The sequence below is a fragment of the Sorex araneus genome, chromosome 2 (genome assembly GCF_027595985.1).
Source record: "Sorex araneus isolate mSorAra2 chromosome 2, mSorAra2.pri, whole genome shotgun sequence".
Taxonomy (NCBI): domain Eukaryota; kingdom Metazoa; phylum Chordata; class Mammalia; order Eulipotyphla; family Soricidae; genus Sorex; species Sorex araneus.
Genome location: NC_073303.1, coordinates 39,304,906 through 39,332,403, shown reverse-complemented (window position 1 = coordinate 39,332,403; position 27,498 = coordinate 39,304,906). Strand labels below are relative to the sequence as shown.

The 27,498-nt window shown below is 42.3% G+C and overlaps 1 protein-coding gene across 2 annotated transcripts in view; it reads right to left on the bottom strand.

Annotated features, from left to right (window-relative positions):
- The window catches only part of PIAS1 (protein inhibitor of activated STAT 1), a 139,481-nt gene that overhangs the window by 47,794 nt on the left and 64,189 nt on the right, over nt 1-27,498 (bottom strand). For both annotated transcript variants that reach the window (XM_004620921.2, XM_055129630.1), the window contains exons 3-6: nt 6,678-6,762; nt 6,413-6,460; nt 1,969-2,059; nt 1,152-1,286 (exon numbers count right to left, since the gene is read on the bottom strand). In XM_004620921.2, coding sequence (XP_004620978.1) covers nt 1,152-1,286; nt 1,969-2,059; nt 6,413-6,460; nt 6,678-6,762 — 359 coding nt within the window. The remainder of the gene's footprint in view (nt 1-1,151; nt 1,287-1,968; nt 2,060-6,412; nt 6,461-6,677; nt 6,763-27,498) is intronic.

Sequence of the window (27,498 nt, the reverse complement as noted above, 5' to 3'; positions counted from 1 at the left end):
TGCCTTAAATAATCATGAAAATGAAAGCAAAAGTTAGAAACAAGGACTATGAATCAGTAAGAAAACAACAATAGAAAAATAGATATGGATACCATTTCAAGATGCACATAATCACAATTTTTTTTTTTAAATAATGAAAGAAGTGCAAACTAACACCAACATTTACCTGTTTAGAAATGACAGACTCTAAACAGATAAAACAAGATAAATCTCAGTGCTGACAGGGACATGAGTGCTCAGTTAGCCAGAGAATAAATTCACACATCCTTTTCAATTGCAGTTTTTCTTAAAATTCTGCACATGCTCTGTGAAGCAACAGCACTGAAAACTCTTCAAAATAAGTGTTTCATTTTTGTTTTCTTTTTGGGTCACACCTGGCAATGTTCAGGGGTTACTCCTGGCTCTGCACTCAGGAATCACTCCTGGCAGTGCTCAGGGGACCATATGGGATGCCGGGGATTGAACCTGGGTCACATATGCGCAAATGCCCTGTTGACTGTAGCTCCAGCCCCTCAAAGCAAGGTTTGAGGGCTGAAGAGAATGACAAGTTGGAACAAGTGCTTTGCACTTAGGAGGCTTGGGTTCAACCCCCACTGTGACATGGTCCCCAGAGCATTGACAGGAGAAACTCTTTTTTTAAAAAAATTAAAAAAAATTTTTTTTTTTTCTTTTTGGATCACACCTGGCGATGCACAGGGCTTACTCCTGGCTCTGCACTCAGGAATTATCCCTGGCAGTGCTCAGGAGACCATATGGGATGCTGGGAATTGAACCTGGGTCGGCCGCGTGCAAGGCAAACGCCCTACCCGCTGTGCTATTGCTCCAGCCCCCGACAGGAGTAACTCTTGAGCACTGCTGGTTATGACACAAAAGCTAATTAGAACAAAAACTGTTCTCTGAAATGGTAATGAATGAATCTGCAAGTGTTCAACAACAGGGAATAAGACAACACGAAAGGATACAGGACAGTGTTCGAGAGAACAGCTGAAACTGCTTCTATTTTTAAATGGAAATGTTGAAAATTCATTTCGAAATGAAAATATATCCTCTGGCAACTCATTATATAACATATATCATATAAGCTCAGGTTAGTCACAGAGTAAGCCTTTCCTTAAAATATAAAAACTGATTAGGAACAAAACTTGACTTACTCTTCCAATTTCTGCTGTCCAAGAAACAACGATGGTGTTTGGTACCGTCGTGGACAACCGGACGAGGGAAGTGATGTTTATTGGTCGGCTGGGTCGCTTTGGCTCCACACCGTTTTTAGTAGGTGGAAGGTAACCCTGAGAATGGAAATATCATTTATTCTGGTTAGTTCCAAATAATTTCAATTCGTGCTCCTTAAAGTTGAAAAACAAAACAAAACAAAACAACAAAAAGCCAAACCCTACAAACACACTTTCTAGAAAGTGAGTATTTTCATTTAAAAAAGCATAGAAATTTTTATAGTTTTCTGTCTGATTCTCTAAACAATCCTGTAATCTCATTCTAGTTAGTTTAAGGAAAAATACTGATGACAGAATTAAAAAACAAAATCCAAGTCATGAAGATTTACAAATCAGAATAAATTAATAAATATCTTAAGAAGTATAAAGCAATTTTAAGGGTGACCAATAACAGTTTCCACTCTCATCTTCTACTTAAGTAAGACATGGCATCTGAAAAGTCTCTGACCACAAGCTTGCAGAAACTTGTAAATACAGTTGAGGTTGAAATCATTTCTTTTCCACTAAAACAAGTATAACACAAAAGCTTCCACCCCAAGTCAAACCCTAGACTCGGTGTCCACAGCTGATACCACAGCTGTCAGTCCAACATAGTCATAGCTGGCACGTGTGTTTCACTAATACCAACCTATATCCAAAATAAAAATGTTTCCTTAATGAAAAACCACAATTAACAAGAGCTATCATGACGAGTTTGTTATGTTAGCAATGCATTGAAAAAATAGCTTTAAAGACTTACTGGAAGGCTGCAAGGTTTTGTATTCACTTTCACGCAAAGGTTGGGTGGGAAGTGATCTTCTTGGGGACAACTGGTTTCTGATAAACAAAACCTAAACAATAAGGACAGATTTAGTTGCCTCTAAGTATGACCTCTTCAATAATTTTGTTCAGTGGCTAATATAAAAAATGGTCAAACTTAACAGTAACCAAAACACTATTAAAACTACACATTTTACTTAATCGAACATCTAGCTGTTAGACTTAAGGGAAATTACTTTGGTGGGGTGTAGCTCAGCAGGAAAACATGCCTGACACCCTGTCTTCCATCCCCAGCACCAACATAAAATAAAAAATTCTGTCAGTGTAGAATTTCAATGATCATGATTATCAATCTGTACCTGCTTTCATGTTTTCCATCATTTAACCTTTTTTTTGGAGGAGGGGAGGCCAAGTAATTGACAAAATTGAAAAATTTCTTAACCAAAGATTAAAATGTTTAATATTTAAATTCTTGGAGCTCTTGATAAAGCTAAATGCTTCCTAATATTTTAAGACACATAATAATACAGTTTTCCCCAAATTCGTTTACCTATGAAACATGGGGGTGGGGGCTATTCTCAGCAGATGTACTGACAATACTGTGAGAATAGCCCCAGGACTAGAGCTCTGCTCATGAAGTCAAGGTACCCATAATCCCCAAGATATTTGTATTTTACCATACATATGTATATATATATATTTAGAACATTATCTCAGAAACATTTATTTGCCAGTTCCATGAGGCTTTTTGGGGTGTGTGGGGGGAGGAACCCGGGAACGCCTCGGCAGCATTCCTGCCGGCCCTGCACACTGACCACAGGGCAGAGTCCTGACCCCTGGTCTCCAACCTTTGCCCACCATGGACGGGTGCTGGGACGTGCACCAGAGGAGAAGAGCGTTGAGTTACATAATTTATAAATCCGAACTATCATTCACTCTTAAAGAACAAGAAATAAGCTAATTTTTTGCTATTCAAAATATCAATTCTTAATCACTTCCTTATTAACAACCAATACCTGAGGATTATTTATCTTTCCAGATTGTTCACAACACTTGAGTTATTTGGCTCTCAAGGAGAACCTTATCTCAGAATCCTGTGAAACATTAATCTCACATAACATCTTCCCTGATCACACGTGGTGTATAGTCTTCAAAATGGGACATTTTCTATGTAAAATTCTCTTCTTTATAGAAAGACATCTACAGTGAATCTGATGAACAGATTCTCAAAAGGAAATTTAATTAGCAAGCAGATGCTGAGCCTCACGGGATCAAACCTAAGCCCAGCAGAACCTTTTATTACAGGCCAGTTCTTCACAGCCTAAGAATAAGAGGATGCCATAAGTGGATGCTTTAATCAGCTACAGCAATGTAAGCGATGAATTTAAAACATGGACTACGGCTGCCTGAAGCTGTAGAAAAATAATAATTTATATGACACGATGAATTCTATCCAATTATGTAGAAAGCAAAAATCTAAATTACCCTAACCAATGAAAGGTCAACAACCAACATCAGAAGTTTCTGCACTTCACGAGTGCAGGTTAGGGAAACAAAAACTGATATGAGAAAAATAGATTTCACTATCTTTCACAAACTTTTTTTTTTTTTTTTTAGCTTTTGGGTCACACCCGGTGATGCTCAGGGGCTACTTCTGGCTCTGCACTCAGGAATTACTCCTGGCAGTGCTCAGGGGACCATATGGGATGCTGGGAATCGAACCCAGGTTGGCCACGTGCAAGGTAAATGCCCTACCTGCTGTGCTATCTATCCAGCCCTCTATCTTTCACAAAGTTTTTTTTTTTTTATAATGCTTGTTTAGTTTGCTTTTGGGGTCACACCCAGCAGTGCTCAGGGTTACTCCTGGCTCTGCACTCAGGAATTACTTACTCCTAGCTGAGCACAGGGGACCATATGGGATGTCCGGGATTAAACCCAGGTCAGCTGCGTTCAAGACAAATGCTGTACCTGCTGTACTATTCCTCCAGACCCCTCACAAACTTTTTTAAAACTGAAAAGGAAACAGTTCCAAACTAATTTTCTGAGGCCAGCATTATCTTCATTCTAAAATCAAACAAGATTTATAATTAAGAATAGATTAGATATGTAACCTGAACTTAAATAACATACAGGGATTATGAACCTAGCAATGGAGAAGGGAATGAAAAATGGGCATTTTATTAAAACACAGAGTCACCCAACAATTACACAATATAATTCAAAATGGTGTGTCTTTTTCAATAAGTTCTTAAGATTTGAATTTTAAATGGCTAGGCCATTTTTTAACTCTGAGGATTCCCTTGGATTGCTCAATCAAATTTGATATTAGAGAAAAACCTTTTCTAAAAGGAAAGAGAGAACAAAAGGGAATGCCCTGCCACAGAGGTGGGATGGGGTAGGGGATATGGGGGGAGGGTGGTGCGAGGGATACTGGGATCACTGGTGGTAGAGAACGGGCACTGGTAGAGGGATGGGTACTCGATCATTGTATGACTGAAAACGCAAGCACGAAAGTTTGTAAATCTGTAACTGTACCCCACGGTGATTCACTAATAAAAATTTTTAAAAAAAGAGAGAAAGAGAAAAAACCCTTTTCTTTGGAAAGTGAGCCAATCATAGTAGTTGTGGCCTTAAAGAAAGCACATACATTAATTTAAAATACCAAGAATGGTAATTTTTGTTCTAGAGCAAGGAGTGTTTTCAAACTTGAATCTCAAGACTCTTTCTCCTTATTTCTTCGAAGGAAAACTAACAAAGAAGTCAAATATGCAGAACAGATGGAAGCAGCACGACTAGGCTGTATGTTTACATGCACTTGTTTGGGTGTGGGGGCCCAAGCCAAGTTTGAAAAATTATTATTATTATTGTTAGCTTTGGAGCCAGAGCAGGAAATGCTCAGGGCTTACTCCTGGCTCTGAGCTCAGGGATAATTCCTTTAGGGTCAGGGCACCATATGGGGTGCCAGGGATCGAACCTAGGTTGACAACATGCCAGGCTAGCACCCTAACCACTGTACAATCACTCTGGCTTCCAAAACCACTATTTTAAAGAATAATGTTTCACATATATCGGTATGAGCAAAATATGAATTGTTGTGACAGAGGTTAGTAACAACTAGTTATGAAGACATCTTGTTTCAGTTCTTTAATTGATCGCCTCTGACAGCGTTGATAAAGTGCCTTTATTTTTTAGGAGTAGGGAGTGCACGACGTTCCTTGGGGGACCACGCAGTTCCAGGGATCAAATCTGCATGCCAGGCATGCACTCTCTGCCTTACAGCACCTTCCCCGCCCACTGAAGGCCCATCTACATAGAAATATGTTTGTCACGGCCTCCCCAAACCAAGACCTCGGCCTCCCCTGGCTTTAGTCACCGTTTCCGTCACACTAATTTAAGCCTAGGTCAGAGTTTTACAGACGAACTACCTGTGTTGGTGCTGCCATTTCTTTGCTGACCTCCCGTATATGTGCCATTTATAAACATGACCTAGACTCTGACTGCTAAGGCTGGACCGACTCATCCTCCCTGCCACACAGGGAAACTACTTCACTGAGGCAAACAAATGTCTCCTATTTTCTTTTCTATCCCTTATTGCGTTAAGAACCATGCAGGTCACGTAAGTTTACACTCTCGGAGTGAAAAGCAACCTACAAGGCTTAGATAGTAAGCAGGACAGAGACATATTAACAGAAAAGACTATGAAGATCTTCTGAGGAAAAAAGTGAGTCAAGCTCTGAAAAGAAACTGAATAAGAGGCAGCTGTGAATCCATGCAAGATATGTTCCCATTTCTTTGCAAAAGCTTTCAAGATGTCCAGGTAGAATCTAAATCACAGTATTTAATGATTTAAATATAAGACAAAGCTAATCAGATCACTGGGCTTTTGGCTAGTCCGTGCTGACACTGCAGACTTAACCCAAGTACTTGCTCAGCTCTTAGGACTGTTTGACCCTTACGTAAATAAGGCCCTGGCTTGTATGAAACCTGGCATTTCTAATGAGCTATCTAGTTGGAACTTGCCAACCAAAAGAGAGAAATGTGATTAGGTAAGTGCAAATTACTTGCTATATTAAAACCTAAATTGGATACAATTTTTTTTAGTTCATAATGATTTTTTTTCTGTGTGTGGGGAGTATTTGTGCTACACCTGATGGTGCTCAGGGATTCCTCCTGGTTGTGTGCTCAGGGATCATACCTGGTGGTGCTCAGGGAAAGCCCAGGAGGTGCCGGGAACTGAACCAGGGTCAGCAATGAGCAAGGCAAATCCTGCCCACTGCATTACTCTCAGTAACAAAGATTCTTCCCTCAAATCCGAGACTTTCAATTACTTACTAAAAACCGTTTCTTTTCTTTCTTTCTTTTTTTTAAACCTTGACAGGACGTTAACAATTCCACTTGCATTGACACTGAAATTGACACTGTACCTTAATTGGACCTGCACTGTGAAGTCACACTTGGTCCCAGATATATCCCTGGAAAAGAGAGTCAGAGATACAACAATTAAAAAATCTATGTCTGTGAGCGCCGATTCCATCACTTAAGAAAGGGTCTCAAACGGTCAGGATATAGAGCAGAGGGTAGGAAGAACCCACTCTCACACCGGCAGTACCGATACTCACGCTTCGGGAGCACAGAACTCCTGAGCACAGACCTGGCCAGGGGAAAGGCACAGCGCGCGCAGGGACTCACATGGAGCTGCTGATCTGCTGCACTTGCTGCGGCGTCAACGCAAACGCAAAACAGGTTTCCCGGAAGCGCTGGCTGCTGTCTGACGCTGAGGAGGGAGAGAAGCAGACTTTCAGTCATCTGTGGGCTCATCCGCAGAGAACACGGATGGCGCGAAGGAAAAGGCACGCACACGGCCTTGACTGACAGGCACACAGAGTCACTTCTGAGAGCACGGCAAAGGAGTATCCAAAAAAGTAAAACTAGGCCAGTTGCACTAGAACAGGAAGAGGCGCGGAAAGGCAAATCTCAAAGTTTGATCAGGATTCAAGTGAAGAAAACACATAACCAAAGAAATGATAATACAATGATCTAATAAATATTTTCAACTAAAAGAGCACACTTGTGCCTGGAGACACAGCAGGCCAGGAGCTCGCCTTGCATGCAGCCGGCCCAGGCCCAGTCTCCACCCGACATGGTCCCCCAAGCACTGCCAGGACTGACACTGAGCGCAGAGCCAGGAATAACCCCTAAACATCACTGGGTGTGCACGCTCCCCACCCCCATACAAAAAAGTACACCGTATAAATATGTGTTGGTACTGTTATTAAAAATGAAGCACATGCAGAGGCCAGAGTGATAGCACAACAGGTAATGTGCTTGCCTTGCAGGCAGCCTACCTGGGCTTGGCATTCCATATGGCGCCCAGAGGCCTCCAGGAGTAATTCCTGAGCACAGCGCCAGGAGTACCTGAGCACAGCCAGGGTGGCCCCAAAACCAAAATAAACATAAAAATAAACAAAATAAAGCACATGCTTTAAGTTCAACATTGGCACCACAAAATGAAATAGACTGCCATAAGCCCATTTAAGGACCTCTAGTTGTGAACTATGTAACGAGCTAGATACACCTTGAGATGGACACAGGCCAGATGAAAAAGGCCAATTAAAAATATGTTCTTCAGGGCTGGAGCGGTAGCACAGCGGGTAGGGTGTTTGCCTTGCACGTGGCCGACCCAGGTTCGAATTCCAGCATCCCATATGGACCCCTGAGCACCGCTAGTAGTAATTCCTGAGTGAAGAGCCAGGAGTAACCCCTGTGCATCGCCAGGTGTGACCCAAAAAGGAAAAAAAAAATGATCTTCGATTTAGACAATACCAAGCAAGTTTCATATTGCTATTGTGCAGTTTCTCCTATAGAGCGAGCGTTACTTTAAATTTTATCTGCTAAGATCTCAAAGAAGGAGTCATACAGAGCAAAAGAAGGGACGATTTTGAGGGGGGAGGTGGGTGGTGGAAAGGGAAGACAAGTGTGAGAACAGGCAGAAAAGCCAAGGTCAAAGAGAACCAAGAGTTCAACTGGTTTATAATGTATACTGTGAACATTTTTAAAATTAGTGGTCAACATCCACTTGTTCACTAGTGCTTCTTTAGTACTTGGCACAAAGATACACAGAAAGAACAGACTATATAATTTATGCCATTTAACTATACTTTCCCAAGATACCTTTATAGAACAATAGGATCACTAAAAGTTATTACCAAGAATCTCTTGGCTTGTGAACCTCTGTTGTCAAAGACGCTTAAGAGTTGGCCATTTTCTGCTTTAACTGGATTTGATCCTACATACAAGCAACACTTCCTCTACAACTAGCACGAAACTTCAGTATGCCAACTTGAGGAAAATCTGGACAAATGTATCACGAGGGGTAAAAAAGGACTGCTCACTGCCAATCTGCAACCTTATTTCAATCCTGCAACATTTTTAAAGAAGAAATTTTCCCCCCTTACAGAACCCATTTTCAGGGCTGAGAGAGAACACAGGGTTTTAGGATGTTTGCCCTGTGTCCTGCTGACCAACTCCTCCCCCAGTCTGCTCCCAGACTCCAGGGCTCCCTCCAGGGCAAAGAGCCAAGAAGAGGCTCTGAGCACCTGTCTTAATTATAAGGTATCAACCTGTCAGGTGGCTGGGAACTAAGGACGAGAATATAGGAAAACAGAAGTTTTCTCTGTCAGGTCATGAGAGTAACTAACTCTTCTGCTTTCCTCGAGAATATATTTCTATAAAGATTTTAGTCCAATTAATTGTGTCTAAAATAAGATAAGCCTAATTTAGATTTCTGGCTCTGTTCTCAAACAGTGCTAAAATAATTTCACAAGCACAAAAATTGATTTAACTCTCTAGGCAAAATTTCAGATTTATTCTAGAATGAGTACAGTATGTTTTGGACACATGCATATAGCTTTATATGGAAAAGATAAGCACAAAAGTGAGGTTATTTTTTGTGTCAAACATTAAAAACCAGGCTTACTACTTAAAAATAACTCCAATTTACATCCTGTTTTATATAGAGAATATAATGCTTATAGGTATTGCCCCCCCAAAACATCTTTTTCACATTATGAGGTTTTCAGAAATCTGATATTTCTAATAAATAATGACAATGAGTAATTTATTACTTTGATCATAAATCAAAGCCTATCCAAATTTTTTCTGAATTAATTCACATCACTATCATCATCTCTTTCAGAAAAATTCAGGTCAAATAGAATAATAAAAGACTGTCCTCAAAACAGTCTTACAAGGGGTTGGAGGGATAGCGCAGTGGATAGGGCATTTGCCTTGCATACGGCTGACCAGGGTTCAATTCCCAGCATCCCATGTGGTCCCCCGAGCACCGCCAGGAGTAATTCCTCAGTGCAAAGCCAGAAGTAAACCTTGAGCATTGCCGGGTGTGACCAAAAAAAAAAAAAAAAAAAAAAAACCCAAACCCAAAAAATCCAAAAAACTCAGTCTTACAAATGATCCAAAGCAATCAACTCCAATGTTGGGAGGTGGGACTTGGTACACAAGAATATGGGAAAAAACACCCACCCACCACTTATAAAACACATTTCTGTGAAAGTTATAAAATCTAAAACCAAATTGGTAAGAATTACCATTTTATGCAAAATCTTAAGAAGGTGGGGTCTTTTTGTTTGTTTTTGTTTTGGGGCCAAACCTGGCAGTGCTCAGGACTTAATCCTGGCTCTGCACACAGGGATCACTCCTGGTGGTGCTCAGGCGACCATATGGGATGCCAGGAATTGAACCTGGGTCAGTTGCATGCAGGGAAAGTGCCTGACCCATTGTATGATTGCTCGGGCCACAAGAATTTTTGTTTATTATGTTAGCAAACTGTTTTTTTTTTAAATTTTTTAATTGAATCACCGTGAGAGCAGTTACAAAGCTTTCAGGTTTAAGTCTCAGTCAAACAATGATCAAACACCCATCCCTTCACCAGTGCACATGTTCCACCACCAATAACCCCAGTGTACCCCTCTCCCACCTCCTACCCTGCCTGTGTGGCAGATGATTTTCACTTTACTCTCTCTTTACTTTTTTTTTTTTTGCTTTTTTTGGGGTCACACCCGGCGATGCACAGGGGTCACTCCTGGCTCTGCACTCAGGAATTACCCCTGGCGGTGCTCAGGGGACCCTTATGGGATGCTGGGAATCGAACCCGGGTCGGCCGCATGTAAGGCAAACGCCCTACCCGCTGTGCTATTCCTCCAGCCCCAACTCTCTCTACTTTGATTACACTTAATTTTTGAAGAAAACTGGTTTTACATAACGTATACATATTTGTAAAGTATCTGAGAGGTGCATATAATCAAATAAATGTACAGAACGCTGATCTAGAGTCCAACCTTCCTTCTAGTTCTTCTCCCTCTGGTTTCTTTAAGAAACAGGGAAGAGTGGCTGCTCAGGCAGAGCTGGTGAGTGCTGTCCAGTTCAAACATAAGAGAGCATACAGTTTCCCAGAGAGCAGCGAGGTTTAGTGGGAATCTTGATCAGCCCTGACTTTGGAACTGGTTCTACCATTTACTTATGTGACTTGGCATACTTACTCAGAGTGTGTTTCCTCTAAGAGTTAAAACATACAAACTCTTTAAGAGAATGATTTGAAGAATAAAAATGAGGTGAGACGTTACAAGCAACCAACAAATTCCTTTACTGTCCCCTGTCCTCAGACTCATGCTGAATCAAAATAATACTGTCATCCTCCCTAATGATGTCATGTAGCCATGGCATTTTGGAAATAGTCTCAACAGCAGTCAAGTCCACTGTCTCTCCTTCACCTGTCTCTCAGGTGAGACTCTGGAACTTTATTCTCCCTCGACAGCGGTGCTTTCACTTCCCAAGGCTTGGCAGATACCCCCTTAACCACAGTCCAAAACTATGATGGAATGAGGTCTTCTGAGAAACAGACAGTCACACTATTTTGATTAGGGTACTGACAGAATATGTTATTTCAGTATTATTGTTGGGTAACCACTTAAAGGTCTAACTCATAAACTAATATGTGCATGCATATGTATGTGAAAATGCAAGCGTGTGTTCGAAGTCAGGACTACTGCCTCTGGCTGCATCATGCCCGGGGCTCTGGGAATGTGCCCCCTGCACAGAAGGGAGCTGCTATCCCACCACTCTGTTCCTCAAGCTGTCACACCCAAGTGACAGAAACTGCATATTATCTACCATGGCACAGATTATCTATTCAAAATATTTATTTCCTGTATTACTGGCTCATCCAGGCCTGGGTGTGTGTGTGGGGGGAGGGGGTTAGATCCCTGGGGCTGCTGACATTAGCTGTTGCCAGTGAAACGTGAGTGAAAGCACACCACAACCAGGCAGACCCTTGGTTTCTACCGTGGTTCTTAAGACTCCCTTAATATTATTTCATCTGTTGGGTTTTGAGTCACACACACAGCTTGTACCTCAGGATTCACTGCAGTGGTGTTCGGGGGTGCCAGGCATGCCAGGGTAGGCCCTAAGAGCAGTCATCGGAGCTATCTTCTCAGCCCCCAGACATCCTGGCCCTGAGTGCAGAGTTCACAGGCAATCCGCAGCTAAGAAACACAAGTGAGGAATAGGACACGAGTGATAACTACATCTTAGCTATTAGTCACTGAGATTTATGGCTCTGTGTAAGCGGACATACTTTCTGAGATGTGCTATGACTTGAACAGGATTTTTTTTTTTTTTATCAACAAGTACCATCAACAACTGCTATGGAACAGAACAACCATGAAGAAAAGTGACTGACGTTTTCACACTTAGAAACAGATTCAAAGTAGTTTTGTAACTGTCAAGGTATCATCCTAAATTAAAGCAGAGCTGGGCCTCGGATCCCATTGGAACAAACCTCTGAAGCCCACCCTCCTGTCATCACACGGGTCTACTGAGCTGCCCCTCAATAATTCAGTCTATTATTATTCTGGATCACAGAAAATAGGACTAGATTATACCTGAGTCCCGAGTCAGAACTGCCTATCATTGCAATATTCTCTTCCTGTCATTTTTTATATCAAATTACTTATAACAAAAATCCACTTACAAAAAATGCCCTGAATGGGTCAGTGAGAGTCCAGTGGGTAGGGCACTTGCCTTGCACACAATCCGTGTAGTTTTGACATGCAGTGTCAGTGAGCGATTCCTGAGCATAGAGCCAGGAGTACTAAGCCCAGAGTGCAGCTGGGAGTTGCACGTCACCCTCTCACTCCCCCCGAAAAACTAATCATTCTAGCATCCTTTACTATAATATTTTAGTTACCTCATTGCATCCTATCTACTGGATATGTAAAACTGTTATCACTTCTTTGGTTAGTCATTTAAGTTATTTAACTTTTCATTGCTTGAACTCTGTGAGCCTCTTTGGGTTCGTAAGTTTGGGCTTTTTCGGAGGCAGGGGAGAGCTATTATTTTCTTTGGATAAATTTTCAGATGTATGATTTCTAGGTGATGGGGTTGTAGTGATAGCACAGTGCATAAGCGCTGACCTTGCATGAGGCCAACCTGGGTCTGATCCCCGGCACCCGATATGTGGTACCCTAAACGCCGCTGGGAGTGATCCCTGAGCAAAGAGCCAGGAGTAACCCCTGAACAATGCCGGATGTGGCCCCCAAAGAAAAAAGATTTCGAGGTGAAAAAGCATATTCTAGCATGTTGAGGCCCTGGGTTAAATCCCTAGAACACAAGACTGCAGGTTTGGCGCTGGTGACCTCCAAACACCATGGCCTGTGTACCAGGCTGTCAGGCCACACACCCTGTGTCACTAAGAGTGGCCTCTAGATAAAACGTACAGATTTCTATGAATCCCAACATGTGAGGGTGTTTTCAAAATATATAGTAGAAGGGCTGGAGCAACAGTACAGCAGGTAGGGCATTTGCCTTGCACAGAGCTGAGCCGGGTTCGATCCCTAGCGTCCTATATGGTACCCTGAGCACCATCAGGAGTAATTCCTGAGTGCAGAGAGAGGACCAACTTCTGATCACCACCGGGTGTGACCCCAAAAGCCCACCCCCCCAAATCAAAATATGTAGTGTAACAATGCACAGAGAACACTGAGTATCACTAGCAACTGACGCATCTGCTGAGTTAGCCCCTACTCTCATCAGCATGGCAACTGTTGCCGATTTAATGGGTAGATTCTGGCCATCAGCCCCTCAACCCCACCCCCAAGTAGTTTAATTTACATCTTTTTCCCTGTTTATTTCTGTGGTATTTCCTATTTGGCCAATAGTGCAATCTTGTCCAATTTATACCTGGATAAAAGTTCCATATAAAGCAGTATTAAGGCTATGGGAATTTACTGCAAATATTTATCCCGAAATATTCTTTCATTTTGGCTACACTTTTAGATGACATTCAAGTTAAATTTTTACGTAGACTGATCAGTCAGCCGTTGTAAATTCTATCTGTTCTCCTTCTTAGGTTCCATCAATACATAATTAAATTCTCTGGCTTGTTTCTATGTAATCCATCTGGAATTTATTTTAGTATGTGATATTTTAAAAATCTAAACTTCTGTTACTCCAAATTGCTTACAGTTATACTAACACCATTTGTTAAATTATCCTTCCTTTCCCTGCCCTGTGGACATTGTGCTTTCCTCATCATAAATCAAACCCTCATTCTATCAAACACAACCCCCAAATGTTCTAGTACTAGGCTTTCTCTCTCACCCCCACCCCCATTCTTAATATTTTTCTGTTCCTTTTTCTTCTTCTGTTCTGGGGACACACCCAGCAGTGTTCAGGGATTGCTCCTCAAAGTACCCAGATGTGGGGTGCCTGCAACTGACCTTGGGCTCCTGGCACCCGAAAAGCTGTCCCTTGTGTTCTCTTCCTTAGTCCCATGGGTCAGTTTGACTTCAGTGCTGACAGACCCTTTTGTAATTATCGTACTTTCACTGTTTTTAATAATCCAAATGTGGAAGATAACGGTAAATGGGCTGACAAAATGTGATTTTGACGTATACAAAGGAATGCATTATTCAGGCACCCAAAGAAACAAACCTGGGGGATTTTTTGGGGAGAAGGGGAGGACACTGGGCCACTCGTGGTAGTCTTCAGAGGCTATTCCTACTCTTGTGCTCAACGGTGATCCATGGAGGTGCTTGGGGGCCCATATGCACTGCCAGGGATTGAACTGGGATCTGCTGCACGCAAGGCAAGTGCCTTACCTCCTGTACCATCTGTCTGGTGCCAGAAACAAAGTCTTATACATGCTATAGTATGGACCAAAATATGGACCAATATTGCAATCACTAAATGAGAGGGTAAAAGACCCTGTGGTTCTGCTTATGGCTAACAGGGTATGGGGCAGAAGAGGAGGGGTCATTATTGCTAGTGAGTCTATGGATTGCTCGGGGTGACATAAATAATTTCAGAACAGTAAAGATGGATGCAATAAATGTACTGAGAAGTAGCAAACTAAAATTTTATTTTTATTTCACAGGAAAATAAATAGGTCCGACTTAAATCTAACAATGTAGAAAATAAAAACTTCATGGCCTTGAGTTGGGCAGGGAATTTTTTGGGGTGTGTGTGTGCGGGGGGTGGAGGGAGGTACACCCAGTGGTACACCCAGTGGTGCTCAAGGGTTACTCCTGGCTCTGTGCTCAGGGATCACTCCTGGCAGGTTTGGGGGGCCACACAATGCTGGGGATTGAACTCGGGTCAGCCACATGAAAGGCTGTGTGCTCCAGGCCCCAGGAGCATATTTTTTAAAAATAGAATAACATTGATTTATAACAGTGTATGTGCTACGCTTCTTCTGTAGCATCTCTGCAGCAAGTTCACCACCAATGTGAAAGCATCCCTTTTTATCTGATTTCAGTCACTTGGGCAACCTGAGTTCTGTGGTTACTCTAAGGGTTTGTTCTCAAAGCTGTTGATAATGGTTTTAGACCTTCAACTTTCAATTCCAAATCCACCACTGACTGGTATCAGCATTTCAGAGGTTCCCTCCCCCCGCTGTGTTTCTTTATATAATGCCACATGTGAGTGAGATAATTTAATATTTTTTTCTTCTTTAATATTAAATTAATATTAAATTAATATTTTTTTCTTCACTCTTATTTTGCTTAGGACCCCCTCTGGATCCTTCCATGTTAGTGTAAAGCCAAACTCTCCTTCTAAGCAAGCAGTTCCCCACTGCATGGATACTGCACCTTCCTTATCACTCACCTGTTGCAGAGTCCTCACTGTCCTAGGCTTGGTAAATGGCACTGCACACAGCATAGGAGTGCATGCAGTTTTCTGATGGTTTTATGCTTTCTGGATAGATGCCAAAGTGGAATTGCTGGCTCATATGTAATTCTTTTTTTTTTCTTTTTGGGTCACACCCAGCGATGCTCAGGGGTTACTCCTGGCTTTGCACTCAGGAATTACTCCTGGCAGTGCTTGGGGGATCATATGGGATGCCGGGGATCGAACCCAGGTCGGCCGTGTGCAAGGCAAACGCCCTACCCGCTGTGCTATCGTTCCGGCCCCTCATATGTAATTCTGATTCCCAATTTTTTTTTATAAGGTTTTTTTTTTTTGGCTTTTTGGGTCACACCCGGCGATGCACAGGGGTCACTCCTGGCTCATGCACTCAGGAATCACCCCTGGCAGTGCTCAGGGGACCATATGGGATGCTGGGATTCGAACCCAGGTCGGCCGCGTGCAAGGCAAATGCCCTACCCGCAGTGCTATCGCTCCAGCCCCCCCAATTTTTTTTTATTTGCTTTTTTTGGGGGGGTCACACCCAGTGATGCTCAGGGGTCACTTCTGGCTCTGCACTCAGGAATTACCCCTGGCAGTGCTCAGGGGACCATATGGGATGCTGGGAATCGAACCTGGGTCGGTCTCGTGCAAGACAAATGCCCTACCCGCTGTGCTATCACTCCTGCCCCATGATTCCCAATTTTTAAAGAAATCCTTCCCATTGTTTCTGAGAGGCTGAACCATCCACATTCCCACTGATGGTGCATGACGAGGGCTCAATTTTCTCCACATCTCCACCAGAACCATTTTATTTCTGGCTTTTCAATAAAGGCCATTCTCACTGGTGTGAGGTGATATTTCATTGCAATTCTGATTTGCACTTCCCCAAGAATCCTTGATGGATGTGCATTGGCATCCGCATGTCTTCTTTGGAGAAAAATCCTGTCTAGCCCATCCCCTCCTCGGAGGTGGGCGTGGGACAGGGATGGTTGAGTGCATTGCTACTGATGCTGAAGTTCCTGAGTTGTTTATATATTTGAGGTATCAGCCCTCTGTCAGATGCATGATAGATGAGTATCCACTCCCACTCAGTAGGCTGTCTTTTTTGCAGTGATATGTTCTTTCACAGTGCAGATGTTCATGAGCTTGTTTTTTTGTTTTGTTTTTGAGCCACACCTGGAGGTGCTTGGGGCTCACTCCTGGCGGGGCTCAGGGAGACTGTAAGGGATACTGGGGATCAAACCCAGGTCAGCTGTGTGCAAAGCAAGCACCCTACCTGCTGGACTCCTGCCGGACTACCTCTCCAGCCATGTTTATTAATTTGATATCACCCAGTTTCTTCATTCTGGCTTTTGTTTCCCTGCCACTGGGGTGGAGTCAGAGAAGGCACTGCCGCTCCAGGCGAGCACTGACCTTTCAGCCCAGTGGGGAAGGTATTACTGGGAATGGCCCCTGGGCCCACAGCACTGCCTGGGAGGTTCCCTCCTCAGCAGGAAAAACCAGAAAGAAAGAAAAATACAAGCAGAAAAGAGTGAAAATATATGAGGAGGCAAGAATATTGAAAAATACATGAGGAGGCAAAAAGTTTGGGTTCAGTGTCTCATGTGTTATTTTTTAGCAGCCCCAAACAGAAACAATCCAATGTGTACCAGTAGGTAAATTTTAAAAAGTGACATAAAAATAGACATCAACATTTTAGATATCAACATTTTAAGACTGATGTTAGGGAGAAAAAGCCAGCTAAATACAGAGGGAAAAGCAGTGAAAATGGTTTCTATGATACCAGAGAGAGCAAGGACAAAGTTAAGTGCTCAAAGGTAATCAAGAGAAGAAGTGAGAACTGGGGAGATAGCACTGCAGGGAGGGCTCTTGCCTTGCACAAGATCAACCAGGTTTGATCCCCGGCATCCCATATAGTCCCCTGAGCCTGCAAGGAGTGATCCCTGAGCACAGAGTCAGGAGAAACCCCTAAATTTACTGCAAGGTGTGATCCCAAAACCAAAAAAATAAAATGAAAACTGAGAACTGTAGAAACAATAAACCAATCTAACAAAGCAACAGGCTACAGAATCAATGCACAAAAATCTGCTTCATTTCTCTATGCAAAGCACTGAGAACTTGATTTAACAATGAGCAAGTCAGAGATGTCTTGGCAAACCAGCTTCAGTGGAATGGCAAGAGCAAAAGAGACTACAACTGCGTGGATGGTTTAATTTAAATACTAATTTAAATACTTAAATGAGATCTGTAATTTTTCACATATGCAATAGGAAATTTGTAAATTGCAAGTTTCTAAACATTCTCTCAAATCTGAAAACTTATGCCTTAAATCTTTAAACCAATTACCACATTGTTTTTAATCACTCCAACCAGTGTAGGTTTCCAAAGTTCTAGGGACCAATGGTAACAAAGTATCAGATCGGTCTTCAGTTGGAAACATGCCACTTGGGGACAGAACAGGGAGTGGGCAATGACTATGGCAGAGGGAAGCTCTCAGCCAGGAGGAAGTGGTGGTGCTGAAAGTGGGTCAAGTCCTTTATCCAACCCCATCAGCATCAGTACAGCAAACCTCAGTGCAGAAAGTTAAGAAGGAACAACAACAACAAAAGCGCCTCTCCTAGAGGCAAACTGACCAGCGGGGAGGCAAACACAAGGCACCCTTCTTGGATAAGGGCAGTAGACCCTGGTGAGCAGACTGGAGTTGGAACGTTGTACGCCTGAAACCTCATCATGAATCGCTTTGTAATTTCACGGTGATTAAATTTTAAAAATGAAAACAAAACTAAACAAAAATCAAATTCTAGGCACTGGAGAGACAGATCAAAGGGTTGTTGCTTGATGCTTATGGAAGGCCCAGGTTCGACCCCTTGCTGCAGGGAACCCTGAGCACCATCAGGCACAAGCCAGAAGTGGCCCCTGAGCACAGGTGCCTGGGGTCCCCAAACAAAACCAAACCCAACCAAGTCATGCTCTGACTTGGTGCAATCAAAATCTACACCAGTAGTCTGCATGCTGATTGTGTAGGGGACACTCAAGTGTCCCTTAGGCAGCAACTGCACCTCGGTGCAGCCGTGCCTCTAGAATCAGACACTGTGAGTAGCTCCACTGTGGAGAAACAGAGAAGTCACTCAGATTTTCACTTCTCCTATTTTAGAGCTATAATTAAGGACTCTTACAAAGGTCTATGGTATTTATGGGAGATTTAACAGTCATCCTCTTCTAAGTATTAATTACTAACGTTTCATCTACAAGAAAGAAAAGTATATAGGAGGGGTCAGAGTGAGGGAGGCCAGCGGAGGGGGCGTTTGCCTTGCACGTGGCCAACCCTGGTTGATCCCTGGCAACCCATAGGGTCCCCAAGCACTACCAGGAGTGGACAGCCAGGAGTAAGCCAGGTATGGCCCCAAAACAAAACAAACAAAAAAAGAAAAGCATATATATATTTATCTTTTCTATAATATAAGAGATAATTATAATCCAAAACTTAACAGATTTACAGAAACAAAAGTTAATGTTACAGAAACTTCCTTATCTTGTTAGCATATTGTGCAACAGAGCTGCATCTGAATGAAAAAAGAGGAATCATATTACGAGTTACTTATGCTCTAAACATCGGAAGGTAAAAGCTAGTTACATAAACTAAAGTTTACTGAGATCCTAATGATAGATACACTGGGCTAATCTAAAGGGCTGTACTTTCAAATGCTCTAAAAATATTCGCAATTCCACCTAACCAGCAGAAAGGAAAACTAAAAATAGTCATCTTTCGGTTACAGAACATTTCTTGAGGAAAGTGAAACTAAAGTACCCATCTATAAATGTCCGCCTTAGTATCATTGATAAGCCAGTCCTTAGTTTATTAAACTATGCAATTTTTTTAAAAGTTTGTATGTTATAGGTTCATTATTAGGCTGTTCGCGATCTGAAAGAAGGTTGTAGAAAAAAATCTGTCTTTTTCAATAAAGGCATATTGACTCAAAACTCATACTGCTCTAGCTGTCTACTATATAAAAAATGGGAAGATATTTGAGTCAACAAAATTTAATGAACAAAGCCAGAAATTAAATGAAGAAAGGCAAGGTGTGAACTTGAACTGTCTAGCACAAAATTACTCACATATACATTTATTAAAAAATCAAGGCAGCAGAAAATAAATCAAGGCAGCAAAATTTTCCTTGGTAATTATAATTTTTTGATTTGTTTTTGTTATTTGGGCCACATCCCACAGTGCTCAGGGCTTAATCCTGGATCCATGCTCAGGGATTACTCCTGGCAGGACTCGGGGACTCTATGTGGTACCAGGAATTGAATGTGAGTTGGCCACATGCAAGGTAGGCCCCCCGACCTACTGTCCTACGGCTCCAGTTCCTGTAATTATGGTGTTTCACGTCTCCAAACTGAGGCCCAGAGAAGTAGTGCAGGATAAGGCACTTATATAAATGTGGCTGTGGCCAGGACAGTAGACTGAATCCCACTGTATGTGGTCCCTAGAGCATTATCAGATGAGTCAAACTTTGCAATTAAAATTTTTTTTAAATTCAAATAAAACAAATAAAATAAAACAAACTATTTAAATAAAACTAAGTTTTCACATTGAGTATGTCATATTTTCATTCTACACAATCACACACTCACAACACTCTTTAAAATATATATAGATATATACCCTGTACCAAAAACCCAGTAGAATGTCATATGCGAGAATATCCTGACCCTGTGCCAGGCTGTCTTCACCAGGGTACCTTGGAGAGGGGCAGGTGGAGTTTCCCTCCCTGCCGCAAGCAGAACCCTGGCATCCGAAAACCTCCAGAACCCAACCACTGCCATGCCCAAGGCCACTCTTCACACACTTGGACTAGCCTCACCCAAGAGGGAACCAGCAGAAAAACTCAGGTATGCAGGAACCTGTGGCTTGCTCGGATTGGATCTCCAAGCCTGCTCACATCGGGACTGGCCCTCCTCCCCACAACTCCCCAGTTTTCAGGTAGCTTGGCAGTCACACCTACAAACTGCCCCGGGACCATGTAATCTCATCAACAGCCAAGACCTAGAAACTATTAACTAAAGCTCCCAGAAAAGAGTGCTGCAGAATGTCCTGGAGTGTGCGGCTGCATTTGCGGCTGCACGACCTCTTATACTCTAACCCACTTACTTACCAAAAGCAGCACACATTTGTTTGCTTTTAACATACTTGCTTATATTCTCTTATATTCGGACTTCAATGGCTCCAGAGTGAAATGCAACAACCTTCACACACTTCCCTCTTACTGTGGTGGGAAGGCACTCGGTGGTGGGATTGGTGTTTGAATATTATCTGTAGTGAACTATTGTGAACTATTTTTATGAAAACAAAATATATAAAAATTGTGAAAAAAAAAGAGAATGTCATATGCATTGAATATATGGATAGGATATTCTACTGCTAGTTTTTAAGAAACTCATGGGGGGGCTAGAGCAATAGCACAGCGGGTAGGGCATTTGCCTTGCACGCAGTCAACCCGGGTTCGATTCCCAGCATCCCATTTGGTCCCCTGAGCACCACTAGGAGTAATTCCTGAGTACAGAGTCAGGAGTAACCCCTGTGCATAGCCAGGTATGACCCAAAAAGCAAAAAACAAAACAAAACAAAACAAAAACCTCATGGGGATGGTTAAAGATACAACAAACATTCAGCTGTCACATGAAGACAGGGTTCTAGAAATGTCGCCTTTGACAATTATGCCATTGCACAAATGTCAGGGGGCGTCTTCATGCAGACCAAGAGGATATAGCCGACTGCACCAACACACAAGCAGTACAGCTATTCTGGGGATTGTCACGTGGGAATCGTTATGTGGAGTCCGTCACTGAAATGTAGGGATGCAGAGCAGAGGACCAGAAGAGTCTTTCACTAAATGAAGTATGACAGTGAGCTAAATGCTCACAATAAGTGAGATCTAAAACCAAAACATGACAGTAAACTAAAGCCCTTGAGATGGAAAACATATTGCTGGGTAGCAGTAGGGTAGAAGGTTGATGGACAGGGAAAATAGGTGACGGTGATACCAAGAACAAACTTTAAATTACAAAATGAACTAAGGTGTACAGAATGGGGACTATAAGCAACGAAAGGTACTACAGATTTTAAGACTATAAGGTAAAGACTTACTATGACTGATACATTACTGTATCACTGTCACTGTCAACCTGTTGCTTATTGATTTGCTCAAGTGAGCACCAGTTAACATCTCTGTTGGGAGACTTGTTCCTGTTTTTGGCATATCAAATACGCCACGGGTAGCTTGTCAGGCTCTGCTGTGCAGGCGAGATACTCTCAGTAGCTTGCCGGGCTCTCTGAGAGGGATAGAGGAATCGAATCTGGGTCGGCCACGTGCAAGGCAAACGCCCTACCCGCTGTGCTATCGCTCCAGCCGCCCAGACTGATACAAACAAGCGTTTAATATTATGCTGTACACCTGCAACTAAAGTAATGTTGTATGGCAATTCAGTAACTTAAAAAAAGGGGGGTGGGGAAGGAGAAAGAATTTTCACAATTAACAGTTCACAATAAAACCCAGGGCTAAAGTTCTCTGAGATACAGCAAAAGTCACAAATTTTCCACTCACAAATAACAAAACTTACAACACTAAGAACAGGAAGCAATTTTAAAAGGAGTACCCTTGGTATTTACCTCCATAAAACCTTTTCACTGCATCACATCGAACTGCAGGTTCTAAGACTTTTCAGTTATCTTGCCTATGCTTTTCATCCTTTGTTTTCTGTTGTCTGTTCATTTATTCCGTTTTTATAGTATTTCTCAGAGATTTGACTAAATCTGTAAATGACTTGATAGACTTAAATGAACCTGTACAAACTTCTGGGGAAGTTTAGAGCTACAGGTATGGCAAATATTTTATCTGGCCATTTACTCTCTCACAGCTGGCATTAAAGGGCTATTTTTAAGTTCAGTTGGGGTTAATATTCAGGAATGTGTCAGACCAAGCCACCAGCCTTGAAAGGCTCTGATGATATTTGAAATGCAAAAATAGAAAAAGGAAGCAAATACCAATCGGGACGTTTCATTAGCAAACATTTTTTTTCATTTTCTCTTATTATTGGTGGCAATACAATCATTCTAAGTTATAAAAAAAAATCTGCAATTCTCTTCCTTGAAGACAGCAATTTAAAATACACAGGTGGGGGAGGGGCCGGTGAGTGCAGAGAGATGTACAGTGGGAAAGGTGCTTGCTTGTCTTCCACATGATTGACCTGGGTTTGATCCTTGGCATCACATATGGTTTCCTGAGGCCTGCCAGGAGTGATCCTTGAGCAGAAAACCAGGAGTAAGCCAGCCCTCTGCACAGCTGGGTGTGGCCCCCAAACCAAAACTAAATAAACAAATATTTTAGCTATGTATCCTTCCAGGCATTGTCCTATACATATATACATGTAAGTATATGTGGAACTCCATGGTACAGAACACAGTTTCGTACCAAAAGAACACAGAATATTTTTCTCACTAAAAGATACACAAGTATCTTTTCATAAAGACCTCTGCAATCATTTTAAGTGACTACATAATATTTATATATTTATAATTGAATCAGACCTGGTGAACCTTTAGTTTAATTCTCCTTTCAAGATTAATGCCTTGATAAATATCCTCCTTCCCTGAGAGTATGATCTTTATTTCCTTAGGATATCCTGTTAGAAAAAGACAGGGTGTGTCACAAGATACACACTTTTTTTAAAAAAGCTTTGTACAACTTGTCAAACTGTTTCCAGAAATGCTGTTGTCTTGGATAAGCAAGTGGTATGAGAGCTCTAGATTTCCTTGCCAACACTAGAGAGCAGATAGAGATCACCTATAGTACTAAATTTGCATATCTAACTATTAATTGACTATCTTTCAAATGCTTGTTGTCTTTATGCTGTGAATCACACTATTCTGCTTAATTAGTCACCTTTTCATTTTATATGTTATTATTTCAACACTAAAAGAATGGCTGTTGCCTTTAGTAATTCAATGGTCACTGATGACCTAGATAACAGCACTTTTGTGGCAGGTGGAAGCCTACTTAGAAATGGTTTGTGACAGAAAGACAGGAAGGAAATTGGAGACAGGAAACTGTAATACCCCCTGGCTAGGAATGCTGTGAAGGGAAAACAATAAATGGGAGTACAGTTTGGAGGAAATAAGGGGAAAGTAGCTTGCTTTCTTAAGAGGATGAAGTTAGCATAAAAAATATATTAATGAAAATGACCCAATCAAGATGCAAAAATAGTCATGGCATATGTGGGAATAAGGGAAGACATACTAGGCAACACCCGTCAACAAACCAGTGAATGGCACCAGCTGTTCGAGAATGAGGACTGACCAAAGCCCAGACACCAGAGTCCGTCCAGGGTCACAGAAAGGTACAAGCATATGGGCAAAGACACAGGCAGGTGCTTATAAAGTGCTTATGATAAAAACCTTTAAGCAGTAACTTGTGACAAGTTCCATTTTCTTCCATACAAGCACTAACCAGCCAGACCTCGCTTAGCTTCCAGGTAACATGTCAGTCTGGTAACATCAAGCACTTTCACGATAATGTGGCCATAGACCAGCTTCCATTTCTTAGTGAAGAAGTAAAAAGCCAAGTCATCAGTAACCCAAGTGTTGAAGAACAGTTGTTTGTGAGAGTACAGAGTCTCCTCAAAAGCAGGACTTGCGCTATCTATCCGAGTGGGAAAATGCAGACAGCATGACATCATTCGATGAATGAACACTATGGAACACTTCTGACCACACAAAAATTATTTGAAGCAAGGGTGAGGGGTGGGGGTAGGAGCTTCCAAACAGTGACCGCAATAGGGTCCCTCCAAACCAGTTGTTCAGTGCAAGGACCTGAAAATCTGGTGCTGCTCAGGCCCACTGGAACCAGTGCCAAGAATTACCCAGGCGACATAGGCAGTGACGGGGGGATCCAGAGCCACAACCTATGGTCCTTGGGAACCTTCAGGGCTGTACCCAGCAGTTCTAAGGGGTCCATAGGGCACTGAGGGTAAAACCAGGGTGTGTGACATGCATGTGCCTTCACCCCTATACTGGCTCTTTGACCCCACGGTTCTTCAAGTATTAAGACACGATAGAGGTCGGTAGTACAGCAGGTTATCTTGCCTTGCAAGCAGCAGACCCAGAGAGGGACTATCCCTGAGCATTATAGAAGTAGGAGAAAGCCCAGAAACTACCAGGCATAGCCCCAAAACAAACATACAAAATAAAAACATGGCTCATCCTGCACACGCACGCGCACACACACACTCATATACATGCTTTATGTTCATGTATTACGATACATCCCTGGTGTGATTTTTATACACTTATATATGTGTATGATATGTAATATGCATGTATATTAATACACTTTTCCTGGGTGATTATATTTTGCCACTTAATGTAACAACATTTTATTTTCTTTTTTGGCATCCTTACAACACAATCTTAGTGCTTTCTTTCCTTAGGGTAAATTCCTTTCTCATCCCAATATTAAATAATATTTAAGCCTTTCTGATGCATTATTTATGTACTTGTTTAAATACAACCTATATTTTTCTCTGAAACTGTCTCATTTGTTTAGGGTTTTTTTGTTATTGTTTTTGTGGTTTTGGTTTTTTGGGGCCACATCTGGCTATGCTCAGTTGTTACTCATGGCTCTGTGCTCAGGAATCACTTCTGATGGTGTTCTAAGAGTCGTCTGGGATCGAGTCTAGGTCAGCCACATGCATGCAAGGTGAGTGCCCTACCCACTGTACTACTGCTCCAGTCCCTAAGTTTCATTTTTAAGCATTTAAATACATTTTACATTACTCTGGTTAAGTCCCAAGGCAGGAATCATTTTATTATTAGCACTTTTGAGGAACTGTTTCTTGTGTGTGTTGGGGGGTGGGGGGAAGGTGTCCCCCAAGTATTACGTGTGGGCCCTAAAATGCCAAGGATGACCTGGGCCATTTCAGGGGTGCTCGCGTTTCCAGCGTTGAACTGCTGGGTACAGCCCTGAAGGTTCCCAAGGACCATAGGTTGTGGCTCTGGATCCCCCCGTCACTGCCTATGTCGCCTGGGTAATTCTTGGCACTGGTTCCAGTGGGCCTGAGCAGCACCAGATTTTCAGGTCCTTGCACTACATTTGGTGCCCTGGGTCTCACTGGGAGTTATCCTGTAGAGCCAGGAGTAAGCCCTCAGCGCGGCAACACTGCTGGGGACCCCACCACCCACCTCCCCAGAGTAAGTAAACAAAGCAGTTCCATGAGAATAAACCTGAAGACTTCCTGGGAATGTTTAGATAGCCATTTCTCCAAGCGGGCCAGAGCCGAGTCTGTGAGGATTCCAGGAACTGTTTCGAACCACATCACGTCTGCAGAGCCCGCCGCGGAGGAGGCAGGCCCTGAAGCAGAGCAGGAGAAAGATCTGCTAGACAGACACTCATGTAGCCAGTCTAGGGCAAGAGGGGAGGAAGTAGAGAAGAAGATGAGAGCAGCACATACGTGCAGTGAAGTACAGAGCAGGGAGACCAGGCGGCTCTCAGGCTCGCACTGCCACTACCAGCAGTGAATTGGTAGTCTGAGTTAATCTCGCTGAGCCTCACTTGCCTCATCTGTGAAATGAGGCCAAGAGAATCTGTCAGGATATTATTGGTACAAAGATTGAGCAGGGTGCTACAAATAAATTCTTGAGCTGGAGTCCTTAAATAAATGTCATCTGTTATTAAGAGAGAAGTGAGGGGCTTGAGCGAGCTCCCTGGGCTAAGGACAAGCTCTGCAGCAGACAGGCCTGGGAGTGGCAGGGTCTTTATCTGATACACAGGGTTCCCTGAGCATCACCAGGTGAGGCCCTCGCAACACACAATCTAAGAAGGAGAACTCAAATAGGCCCACACTGCTGTGCTTTGGGTGGAATTTCAGAGAACTTAAACTCAGACCTTTTTCAGAATCAGTGTTCGACACTCTAAAAAGGACCATCCTCAACCTGACAGGCCAGAGAACCCCAAGCTAGCATGATCCTGAAAGGTAAAAGAATAATGATCTGCCCCTGTGACCAAGAGCAATATACAATGTCTAGCTCTTATCACTTCTATTTCATGCTGCAGTTTTGGTTCTTGCCAGGGTAAACGGTTAGCAAATGAAGTTACAGCAACAGTCCAACAGTTATTTCACCATGCATAGCTAAGTGGAAATGTTTTTAATGGTATATGACCATCATGCTAAAAAAAAATTATTGACTATAATCTAAGAGCCTTTAAATTTCATCAACTGGATCTACATTATCTCCCAATATATGCATGTCAATCATGACACAGAAAGAGCTACACTTTGCATCTGGTTGTCCCTTAATTTTGTGTCACAAAATGTTTTTTGTCTTGGCATACGTTCCATGCATGTGTGGAGAAAAAAATGAGCATGTTGCTATGGGTTTGTTAAGTGTTCTGTAATTGTCAGTTAGGTCAAGATAAGTGATTATTTTACATAATTCTACATTCTCATGGAATTCCTTGCTATCTGCCCTACCTACTGACAGTTTGGCATCAAAGATCTTGAATAGTGGATGTGCTCATTTGTTTTTATAAGTGTATCAGTTTTGCACTGTAAATATGGAATGCTATTTGGTACATACAAATGTAGTACTAATCTTTCACCTTGTTAAACTAGATGCTTTACTATTAAAAAGTTACTCTTATGGGTATGGCAATGTCCCAAGCAATGTTCAGTGTGCCCAAGGGTCACTCCTGGTAATACTCAATCAACTGAGCCAGACAGGTCAATGCTTGGACCTCATTGTGCTGAAGGTCCCAGTGTCAAAGAACAAATTTGGGTCCCCACATATGCAAGGCATTTGTCCACAACCCCCGAGCTATCTCCCCAGTCCTAAACCGATTCCTTTGCCTTGAGTTGTACCCATGCTCTAAATTCAAACTTGCCTGATACAGCTACTCCTTTTGGCAAAAAAAGAAAAAAAAAATCTCCAGCATATACCCCACACAACACCGTACACCTTATATGTATATATTGTATGTTTGTGAGATAATCAATGAACAAAAGACTAAACCCTCTTGGTACTTACAGTCTAATGAAAAAAAAAAAAGAGAATGAACAGCATGTCTAATAAATGACACAGGTTAGAAACTGGCACATAGAGAAAAAAAAGCTGAGCAGAAACATGGGGAATGGAAAGGATGAAGGAGAATTTTAGAGAGGGGCTCAAACAAGTCTCATCAAGAACAGTAACACCTCTTGACTGGGAGGAGGTGAAGGATCTCTTCACCCATGTGACTATCTGTGGGAAAAGCATTCT